Source organism: Pieris brassicae, chromosome 1 (genome assembly GCF_905147105.1).
Source record: "Pieris brassicae chromosome 1, ilPieBrab1.1, whole genome shotgun sequence".
Classification (NCBI taxonomy): domain Eukaryota; kingdom Metazoa; phylum Arthropoda; class Insecta; order Lepidoptera; family Pieridae; genus Pieris; species Pieris brassicae.
In genome coordinates, this window is record NC_059665.1 from 22,652,116 (window position 1) to 22,664,466 (window position 12,351).

The 12,351-nt window shown below is 34.8% G+C and overlaps 1 protein-coding gene across 4 annotated transcripts in view; it reads left to right on the forward strand.

Annotated features, from left to right (window-relative positions):
- The window catches only part of LOC123714798 (pecanex-like protein 1), a 34,091-nt gene that overhangs the window by 15,416 nt on the left and 6,324 nt on the right, over positions 1-12,351 (forward strand). For all 4 annotated transcript variants that reach the window (XM_045669325.1, XM_045669343.1, XM_045669333.1 and 1 more), the window contains exons 15-22: positions 563-710; positions 2,650-2,801; positions 2,892-3,075; positions 3,512-3,681; positions 7,412-7,560; positions 9,735-9,848; positions 11,240-11,328; positions 11,835-11,957. In XM_045669325.1, coding sequence (XP_045525281.1) covers positions 563-710; positions 2,650-2,801; positions 2,892-3,075; positions 3,512-3,681; positions 7,412-7,560; positions 9,735-9,848; positions 11,240-11,328; positions 11,835-11,957 — 1,129 coding nt within the window. The remainder of the gene's footprint in view (positions 1-562; positions 711-2,649; positions 2,802-2,891; positions 3,076-3,511; positions 3,682-7,411; positions 7,561-9,734; positions 9,849-11,239; positions 11,329-11,834; positions 11,958-12,351) is intronic.

Here is a 12,351-nt window from a genome sequence, read left to right on the forward strand (position 1 = left end):
CGAAAGAGACAAAGAGTGCGGACGTTCTAGAATTGTGCAATCGCTACTCAGTAGCAAGCCCGCCTAGAAAGTTCTCGGATATTGTTTAGAATTATTCCCAGGGATACATAAGCGAGCCGAAACGCGACTAGTCACCTTTAGTTTTGAATGCGATAACAAGAGAGAAACACCGAAGCGATAAAGTGCGAATAAAGTGAATACAAGTGATAAAGTACAGTGTGAAGTGTGCATAAGTGAAGTAATTAGTGACTGTGTTTTTGTGTGTGTAACTAGTGCATCTCTGCAATTAATTTGTGCCCATAAATTCCTCATTGATTTATCAAGAAATAAACCCTTGAAGAAATCTACGGCATTTTCTATCCGATCCCCTAGCTCGTAACAATATTTATAATACATTAAACGGAACTTGAAAATAAATCTCATACATTGCATTCTCTTTAATGTCCTATTTTAATCTTTGACAACTTGTGTGTTTCGAATTGTTGATATAAATAGTACTAGGCGTTTTCAAATGTCTTTTATCTGTTACTCAATATAACATATGTCATATTTAACATTTCAGTGTGGAGTTCTTCTTATACGGCCTTCATTCGCTGTTCAAAGGCGACTTCCGAATAACGTGCGCACGCGACGAATGGGTGTTTTCGGACGTGTCCCTCCTTCACTCTGTACTTGCGCCCGCTATACGGATGGCTCTCAAGTTGCATCAGGTTAGTAATAAATATCTTGAAAGAAAACACCTTTTAACCGGACTGAAGCTATGTATTTTTATTAATTAATTAATAATAATACATAGCCTCATTTCTTCCTTGAAAATTTACAAAACAAACACACACATAAAATATATATATGTATATATGTCGGAGAATGAGTATTTTAAAATTCCCGCCACTCTGAAGTTAGTCGTAGAATGCGGTATGGTATGTAAAGAAAGACTGTCAACGTTGACAATTGACAATACCTAGTCTGTGTGATCTACCAAATGTCAGTGGCGCGACTGTTTCGTGGCAGTAAGTGAATTCTTTAGTCACTTGAGTTTCGAACGTCGCCTGCGCCGGACGTGCGCACTGACTGTGTTTAAATATTAAGTTATGTCGGACGACGGTAGTAACACCAATTTTGCAATTATTAATCGCCTTGAATCTGCGACATATATATATATATATATTCTATTTTTTTTTCAAGGACCTCTTATTGAGTATAGGCCTCCTCCAAGTGGCTCCATCTCTCTCTGTTTTGAGCATTTTTCTCCCAATCCCATATTTATATTTCATTTAAAAATATTATTTGTGGAAAATCAAGTTCAATTATTTGTTTAAAAGTCATATTAGAGCAAAATACGTATTATTATTATAAACTTATAATTATTTAATAATAATACATAGCTTCAATCCGGTTAAGAGCCGTTTTCTTTCAATGTGTAAAAGCTATGTTAACAAAAGACAATAATAAATATCTTCATATGTTGTTATAAATATTTATATTTAACTAATACACGTCATTTATGGTGTTCGTAAAAACAAATTATTTTATCTTGTATCAGTAGATTAACATTTCTCACCAGTTGCCCAATGCAATATTTGCAAACTAATTCGACTTAGGTTCAAGATTACCGTGTCCATTCCTAAAAGGCCGGCAACGCACTAGCGAGCCCACTGGCAGTGTGAGTGTCCATAGAGGTATCACTTAACTCGTGAGCCTCCCGCCCGTTTTCCTATTCCATAAATAAGGACCAATAAAAAGACATGTTTTAACTAATGTTCGTATCCAACGTAGTCATTTGTTCCTTTCCATCACAGTGTAAACACAACTTGATAGAAAGAGACGAAAGTTAATCCAGTGTAATCAGACTGTTATAGTTTTTTATGAATAAGGGATGTCATATAGCGCAGTAATTTCGTATATATATATACGTTTTTTTTACTATCTGTTTATTTATTTATAAGTTCTAAAATAACGTATATGTATAAAATTATAAATTAAAATATGATTTTTTACACACATACACATTAGTCATATAACTGCTACTTGGTGAGTGGTCGTAATTGAATTCGTGTATGCGGTGATGTTAGTTATTTTTGACTACGTATTTGCGTGTTGTTCCCACGGGAATGTAAGTGCGTGCTGCATCCTGCTGATGTCATGTGGAACATGGTGTAATGGTTGCAGCTTAAAATCGTTATGTAAATCAAGAACTTGGCGATTAAGAAAAGAGTGGCGGAGAGTTTATTGCCAGTTCTTCTCTTCCGTTCTACGTCTTTGATTTGAAAACTGGCAGTAAATGTAAAATTAGAAGCATTTTGTATACATTTCTATTTTTGACGTTCATAAGTGCAGGTTGTGTTACCTACATGAATATATAATTTTGAATTTTGAGTTAAACCCTAGTTACATACCAACATATGGAGCATTTTGATTCCCGTTCGCTTTTCAGGGATACCTCAGTACCTAAATGTAACTTAATTTTTCAATTTTTGTACCAAATTTTTCAATTCATAAAAAACTTCCTTCCTTCCTTCAATTTTAATAAATGAAAAAGGTTCTGGAATCGGTTGAAGACGTCTTCAAATTTTGCTCTTCATTGCTTGCCAATCCATATAATTATCGTGTCAGTTATCCAAGTCGTTAATATACTTTTATTATATTCAGGACCACTTCATGTTCCCCGAAGAATACTGCAGCAGTGCAGCCCTGTACTCGGCCATCGTGTCTCACTCCCAGCGGCTTGTGATCTGCCACGAAGCTGCCCCTGCCTGGAGATACAACGTTCTACGTGGGGCACCACATTTATTGGCGTTAAGGTATCGTTTCCCTATCACTCAATATTTAAGATTTACTGTAATTTATATTAATATATAATATGTTCTCTGTATAAACCCTTTTTAATCCAGGCACGTGATGGACGAAGGCAACGACGACTACAAGATTATTATGTTGAATAAACGGCATCTCGGCTTTAGAGTGATCAAATTGAATCGCGAGTGCGTACGCGGCTTATGGGCGGGGCAGCAGCAAGAGTTAGTCTATTTGAGAAATCGTAACCCTGAGAGGGGCTCCATACAGAATGCAAAACAGGTAAACTATTTCACAGATATCTTAATTACGAACACAACTATTATAATATAATTATATGCACATACAATTTATTAGGTAATTATTGTATACTTTTATGAATAAAATCGAAATATTTTTATTGAATCTTATGCCAAATGAAAAAGAGATGTTGCGGCGCACTCTTTTGTGGAGGGCCCCGGGGCTGTAGCCCCAGTTGCCCTCCCGTGAATCCGGTCCTGTCTATATACATTCAAATAACAAATTAAAGAGCTAAATGACGGAGTTGTCGCTAATAAGCAACCTCTTCCAGACAACGCTAGTACAGAACACTAAAAAAATAAATACTACGGGTAAAGTGCTAAAAGTGCATAACTAAAGTTAAACATATCAAAACCATTATAGTATATACATATATATTTATTATTTATATATAAAGTCTGCGGTTGAATTCTTTCAGGCCCTCAGGAACATAATAAACTCGTCCTGCGATCAGCCGATAGGCTATCCGATATACGTGTCACCTTTGACGACTTCGTACGCGGATACGTCGGAACAGCTTTGCTCGTTGGTGGGCGGAGCCGTCACCGTCACGACCATTAAGAATAAAGTCACGGCTCTCTGGAGACGGTGAGTTTGTTTTTTTTAATTAATGCATTTTTCGTTATAACTTTTACGTACGTACTAAAACTCGCCAACAACTTTTAACATAAATACTCTAATAAACAATTTGTCGTAAACTATGAAAAAAATTAAAAGTTTGTCTTGAATGTTACTGAACTTTAATTAACAATTAAAACTAACTGGAGTCATTTCGTGATGGGAAATGCTGACTTGACAGAAAGTAATCGAATGTCAACCGGATAAACTACTACATGATATTATAACTCCTGGATACAATCAATACAGAATTTGCATACAATTGACGGGGACGTACGTGTATCTGGGCCCAGATTAATATAATATAATAGTTTGTAGTAATTTCATAGTATTATTTATGTTAAAGCAATGGTGTTAATCAGCTGCCATTGTCATTATCATTTAATAACATCAAAGACAAATTAGTTTGTGTAATGTTGCTAGATTTATATATTAAGGACTAGTCCCAAGTTTGATAATAACAATGACTATGGAGTCAATAAATAAAAGTAATTTATCATAATTTTAAATATAAGAAACTTAATATAAATCGATATGAAGGTAATCTTTGACATGACTGCCGTATGATAGTCGATTGGGCTTCGGTCGTGGAACGAGTATTTATTTATTTTATTTATTCATTTGGGAAACAAACAGATACATCTCTAAAAGTAGAAGTCAGAAAAGAAATATAAACATAAGAATTAAAGCATTGGATATATCCACAAAAAGTTTCACTGATAAAAAAAGGATATAAAGCAAAACAAATCGTGACATGACAGCAGAACAAAATATTTAAGTAGACAATACAAAGTTTATAGATCGGTAGAACGACAGATATACTAGTAGCCAAAATTAGAAGAAAGATACAAGGTTTACTACTGGAATAGTTGTTTTAACCTATTCTTAAATGAAGCAGTAGAGGAGTGCGAAAAAAGATCGATATTAGTAGTAGAATCAAGAGTAGAACACATCCTGTGAAGAGGCTCACGGAACCCAATGTTGGTTCTGGAAGTCGAGCGTAGAGATCTGGCAGGAATATTGAATCTTATGAATTCCAGAAGATTTGAACAAGTTAATTCATGTACGCATATTTTTCTTATAATGACACAATCTATCAAACTACGCCTAGTACTCAAAGAAAGCAAATTATATTTTTTTAAAAGTTCGTTGTATTTAGCCCTACCAACGTTCATGCGACAAAATTTAAAATACGCAAAAATTTCTTTTGTACAGCCTCCAGTTGTGTGACATATATAGCGTAGTAGGGATTCCAGATTGGACTAGCGTATTCCAACTGAGACTGCACAAGCGTCTTATAGAGGTGAATATATGTGGTTCTGTCTTTGAAAGGTTTGGTGACAAGAACACGAACGTACAAAGAATAACACGAAACTTGTTAATTACAAACGCTGGTTGCTAAAAGTAGCAGATGCCGTTAAAAAGTAGACTCTAATGTCGAAATTAAATGGCCGATGCCAATAATTATCGTCAACAGTTTATCGGCAGTTACTGTTTTTATTAAATCAGATCGTGTTTTGGAAGACGTAAATCATGTCAAATCAATCCCTAATGCCTTCAATCTAGATGATATCTCTCCGTCATAATTAAACTAAGCAATATTACGTGTGTGTGTTTTTATTATAACGGGGTCTGGAGTGATTTTATTTGTTATGGTACAGTTTATACATATTATTCAGTCGAAGCGAATACGGTATTTATGTACTTGATAGTTGCGTACCTTTGGTTAAGGTCAAAATTGTATCGCTTCCCTGTATGTATATTTTATCGGTGAATCCCATAGTATATTTAAAATACTTTAATTAAATTACTACAATAATTGAGACTAAGGGCTCATTCAGACGAACGGCACGCGCCAACTGCAAGCGTCGACGGCTGTCGTCGACTGCCGTCGACGGTATTCGACGGCAGTCGTTAGCGCGTCGACGGCAGGCGTCAACGTTTCGGCGGCAGCCGTCGATGGGTTTTTACGCTTGCAGTTATTGCGTGCTACGCAACTAATATAGACAGGGAGCCAGTTGCAGAATGCCTTTCGATGAAGAAACACTGTTATTGCTTCTACTTCGCCGTCGTCGCCGACAAAAGTGAAGAAGATAGACACGTTCATTATGGGTTGAAGGAATATTGATGTACAGAGAACAAGATGGAAACTTTTTTACACTCTATCCACGTTTGCCAAGAATTGAAAATAAATTTTTCAATTATTTTTGAATGTCAACAACATACAGCCATGCCAGCTCATGCCCTGTTTTTTATTGTTTTGTTACTATAGTCTCGTAATTTATTATTCCGAATACAAGCTCTTTTTGTTACTGCAACTATTAGCAATTCAATATCAATCTCTTCACTGGAGCTCATTGTGTGGACGCGCGTGTCGCGACGCTTGCGCACTCTTGGACTATTTGCAGTCGACTGACAAAATGGCGGTCGTGGTACGCCACAACTGCAAGCGTCGACAAACGTCGACGGCTGCCGCCGACACGTTGGCGCTTGCTGTCGACGCACAGACGACTGTCGTTAACGGTAGTCGACGGCATCCGTCGACGCTTGCAGTTGGCGCGTGTCGTTCGTCTGAATGAGCCCTTAACTAAATATGACTATTAAATCGGCCCGATATGAGATACATGACAAATAATCTATATTATAGACTTATTAATAGTTGAGGATTTGACCGGTCCGATGAGAGGTATCCGATTAAAGCTATTGGTGTTTGTTGTCTGCTTCCTTTTATGATGCTGCTGCGTCAGGTGGGTACAGGTACTGCTTATGCTGTGCAAAGGGAGTGCATTATATATGTAACATATTCGGTCACAAATATATAAATATTTTAAGTCAACGGGAATGTTCAACTGTCGACGTAGACATAGAGAGAAATTTGGCTATGCCATAAATTCATCTGGTATTGTATAGAAGAATTTATTTATTTATTTATTACAGAAATACATACATTATCCTTACAGCCTATGCCAATACGATAATGTCGAGAAACATTAAATAATTAAAATATAATAAAATACGTTTATACGTTAAACACATAATTTACACAATATGGCTACTGTGAATTCACTCTGCGAACACATAAATATAGCGATAGTGTCGGAGACAGCATTCAGTAGTGGTAACGTCCTGGATGACGGGGATCTGTGCAGCAGACTGCATCTTGCCCTTGGAATCGCAAATAACCTTTGCCTTCGCCGTCGCACATATCCCATAGGTACTAAAACCCAGTTCTTGGAGTACACCTTGCTTGCACACTACACCCATCAAGACTTTCAGTACGCAGTAGGCCAACTGTAAATCCCGTCTGGTTTCCAATTTATTGTACCCCACCATCCCTGAGACAAATAATTTTGGGTACATTAATGAAAAGAAACACCATTTGTATGGCAATCGATGTTTATAATAATTTAATAATAACATTGAAATATTAATATTATTATTGTTTAAATAATATGATCAGGTAGTGGTAAAATAATATAAGGATTGACTATAATGATATAACTCATAATGTTATTGTAACTTCTATGTAAAATTCAATCTTTTAATACAAATTTACACGCTATATGTGACGCTAAATGTATGTTGATCTTTGCACAGCTTCAAATATATATTAACTCAATTCTCTAACGTTGACATATTGTATTGTTCCTGGTTTATTTAAAATATTCAAAATAATTACATTGTCAAGTGTTTTATTTAGTATACGACGACGTTGCGGCGAAGGCTGCTCCAGCGGCGCGGCGTGTGATGCTCCAGCCGCAGAAAGAGGAGAAGCGGGCAGGAGGCCACCTCTCCAAACGCAAACTGCGGCCTCGAGGGCCTCGTTGGCTTCGCATAGGGGAGATTTAGGTGAGGGTCAGTCACAGAAGTAGAACTAGCTCTGTAACTAAATAACTTCATTGTAATACCGTGCAATCCCAAAAGACTACGTCGAAATTTAATAGAGAAATGTTGGAATCGGCTTTGCAGAATACTAGCGCAGATTTAATAAAACTGATAAGATCATATAAAGGCCGGCAACGCACTTGGGAGTCTTCTGGCAATGTGAGTTTCCATGGGCAGCGGTAATAGTTAACATTTGGACAGCTTCATATTTATACAAAATATTAAGGCGGTTGTTCAGTTTGCCCCAGTTACATAAAATATGTACATTTGTATAATATATATATATATATATAAATATAAATAAAGTACGCCATTCATGTCGTTTACGTAACACGTATACGTAAATCTATACGTAATTAATCTTAACGCTCTTATTCATGAACACTATCGGTCTTTTTCCAATCTTTCCATTTAAGTAGTCTCGTCCTTTTCTTTTAAATTTGTTTTTGCTGTAATGAAAAGAGACAGATGCGTTTAATGTTAGAGTCAAACGCGTTTATTTCAAGCGTTAGTTAACTAACAAATACAATAATTTATATGGGAAAAAAGAAACATTAGATTACATTATTCCAAATTTAATAAACTCGATACCAGCTACACTTCTTACTAATATAACAAGAAACAATATTAAATTTAAATTAAAAAAAATACTACATAAGTCAAACAATTATAAATTATGCATAACATAAATTATGCTATATACGTCATTAAAATTAGAATATAGGAACTTATTCTGTATGTGAATGACAATTCTCGACAAGAACAGGTTTCTAGCATCGGCTATCTATGGCGCGTCAGTGTTTAGATTTGTTTACGACGTTTTACGTATTTTAAATCGCTTGAATGGTTTGATTGTTATAAATTTACAGTTTATATGTCACTGGCCTTAGTATATATATATGTGTGTTAATGATTTAATTATGTTTTACGTGCAATTTTAAATCGTTTGAATGGTTTGATTGTTATAAATTTACAGTTTATATGTCACTGGCCTTAGTATATATATATGTGTGTTAATGATTTAATTATGTTTTACGTGCAATTTTAAATCGTTTGAATGGTTTGATTGTTATAAATTTACAGTTTATATGTCACTGGCCTTAGTATATATATATGTGTGTTAATGATTTAATTATGTTTTACGTGCAATTTTAAATCGTTTGAATGGTTTGATTGTTATAAATTTACAGTTTATATGTCATTGGCCTTAGTATATATATGTGTGTTAATGATTTAATTATGTTTTACGTGCAATTTTAAATCGTTTGAATGGTTTGATTGTTATAAATTTACAGTTTATATGTCACTGGCCTTAGTATATATATATGTGTGTTAATGATTTAATTATGTTTTACGTGCAATTTTAAATCGTTTGAATGGTTTGATTGTTATAAATTTACAGTTTCTATGTCACTGGCCTTAGTATATATATATATATGTGTGTTAATGATTTAATTATGTTTTACGTGCAATTTTAAATCGTTTGAATGGTTTGATTGTTATAAATTTACAGTTTCTATGTCACTGGCCTTAGTATATATATATATATGTGTGTTAATGATTTAATTATGTTTTACGTGCAATTTTAAATCGTTTGAATGGTTTGATTGTTATAAATTTACAGTTTCTATGTCACTGGCCTTAGTATATATATATATATGTGTGTTAATGATTTAATTATGTTTTACGTGCAATTTTAAATCGTTTGAATGGTTTGATTGTTATAAATTTACAGTTTATATGTCACTGGCCTTAGTATATATATATGTGTGTTAATGATTTAATTATGTTTTACGTGCAATTTTAAATCGTTTGAATGGTTTGATTGTTATAAATTTACAGTTTATATGTCACTGGCCTTAGTATATATATATATATGTGTGTTAATGATTTAATTATGTTTTACGTGCAATTTTAAATCGTTTGAATGGTTTGATTGTTATAAATTTACAGTTTATATGTCATTGGCCTTAGTATATATATATGTGTGTTAATGATTTAATTATGTTCGACGTCCTGGTGGATAGAAAAACTGTGCACAGTTTGTGTTTCCACCACATCAACTTCTTTTATATTAATAACACTTATACAAAAAATAAATAAATAAATAACCATTAATCGATAAAGACAAATTGCAGGCGGCACTCGGAGTAGTCTCTCGAGCGCGGGAAAACCAACTTCGTCAACTCTGGCCTCCTTGGCTGGTCTTTTAAGGGAACAACATTCGCATGAAAGGACGCAAGAGGAACCTGGTATGTTATGAGTTGGAATTATCTTAGGGTCCTTCAAGAAGAGAGATCATTCTGGCAGTGCGAGTGTCCATGGGCGGCGGTATCACTTAACATAAAAAAATCAGTACAGAGTACTAATCAATATGATTATATGTCAGAGACCACTCATCATCATATCACTGTACGATCGGAGATCTTTTGCTGGTGTTAAGTTTTTGTTTAAATTGCTAAACAATCTAATATGGAGCAGTAACATTAGGTCCCTTAGGTCTTAAATCAGCAAAATTTTCTAAATTCCGTCTGCAAAAGCTAACCTAGCGCGATTATAGCAGATTAAACAGTACTTATATGTAGCTGTATTCGGTAGTGAGCTGATCAATTAATAAGTGCCTATTTCGTATCTAATCCGCTGATTTTCTGCTTATTTTTCGAGTTTACTCCTTAAGAAACGATTTGAGTTATAAGGCTCGGTACGGAAATTTTATGAGGAGTAAAATCAATTGTAACACGAAAAGTTGAGGCGTTACGTAGAAAGAGACAAACATATATATCTGTAGGATTGAACTCATTCTCTCTCTAAAATTGGATTTGTATCAATTGAACACAATTATTATTGTTATTATTATTATTTATATTGTTTTGTAACATACTTTATGTAATACGCTTTATTGAAGTAATATAAATAATCCGAATAATTACAGATATATGTTTGTTTCTCTTATCATTTTAGCAGATGCGTTCATTTACCCTTTTTTTCTATTCGATATATATCATAATTACAGTTCGTAAGGAGTAAACTCCAATCGTGCGTCGTAGCTGACCCACAAGTTTTTTTTTACCTAACATTATTGTTTACCTAAACTGTCAAACAGTTTATATAAAAGAGTTTGTAATATATATGTCGCAGATTCAACACGATTAATAATTGCAAAATTGGTGCTACTACCGTCGTCCGACATAACTTAATATTTAAACACAGTCAGGGCGCACGTCCGGCGCAGGCGACGTTCGAAACTCAAGTGACCAAAGAATTCACTTACTGCCACGAAACAGTCGCGCTACTGACATTTGGTAGATCACGCAGACTAGGCATTGTCAATTGTCAACGTTGACAGTCTTTCTTTACATACCATACCGCATTCTACGACTAACTTCAGAGTGGCGGGAATTTTAAAATATTCATTCTCCGACATATGCTATAAATATACATAGTATTATGTATGCCGTGGTAAACTTGAATAAATACATCGCAATATATAATAAATAAAGCTTTGTATGTAACGAATACAGTCAAAAACTACTACTGATTTCAAAAAAATATATAGATCCATGAATGTTGTCTGTGTAATGTGTACACATTTTAATAATACATACATTTTGATTTAAAATATACTGAAATTATACATTTCCAGTATATGCCAATAATCAAGAGACTGAACCTAGACGACGCAGTGAAGAACGCGGCGCCAGAAGGGAGAGACATATGCGTGCGCGGACGCAGGTATATTTATACACTATTAACGTAAACTGTTGTTACTTAGAAACGATTGAGTTATATATTGTTACGAAGACGGATCGACTGCCATGTTTCTAAATTTTTCCACTACTTAGAGAACTTTTCAGCAGGCTGTACGATTTCTGACCGTTTCAGGAGAGGGTCAATCACATATTAGAAAATTGTAATTTTCATAATGTTACCCTAGTTTTCAGGAAGCTGGAGCATGGTGCATAAGTGGAGTAATAAGTGACTGTGTTTTTGTGTGCTATAAGTGCATTTCTGCAATTAATTTGTGCTCATAAATTCCTCATTAATTTTTCAAGAAATATTTCTATTCCCAGGCTCGTAACAATATATAAATATATTTGCAGCGGCTCGCGATACAGTTTATTTTATATAAAATCGAAAATATAAACCCTAATGATTGTCCGTTTGATTTAGAACAAATAAATTACAATTAATATCTAATTTCTCTGATACTCGTAATGATTGTTTATTATATAATCCAGCCCGGTCACCGTACGCGCATGCGTCGCGAGCGTGCACTGCCCGCGTCGTTTCGTTTGCTCGCCGCGTCCGATAGCGCACGACTCGCCACCGAACATCGGGACGAACATCACGATGAAGCACAGGTAGAAATCATTAAAAAAAACTCTACATTTCTAACATATAGCTAGCGAACATAATGTATTCCTTTTGATAGCTCTTGAGGTTTTAGAAAGGTCATTTATTGGTGTAAGACTTGTCAATAATCATTTATTACACAATGTACACAAACACAACGTGAAGAACAGAAAAATACATTAAACGCTTCTAATTTTAAATTTAGTGCCAGTTCTCAAATCAAAGACGTAGAATGGAAGAGAAGAACTGGCAATAAACTCTTTGCCACTCTTTTTTTTTTGTATAATTGAGACATTATGAGAGAAGACAAGATAAATGGACGACGGCGAGGAATGGCTTCCTCGCTATGACAAAAGAAAACGTGGAAAACAGCTGGCCTTATGTGGTAAAGATACCGAGAAG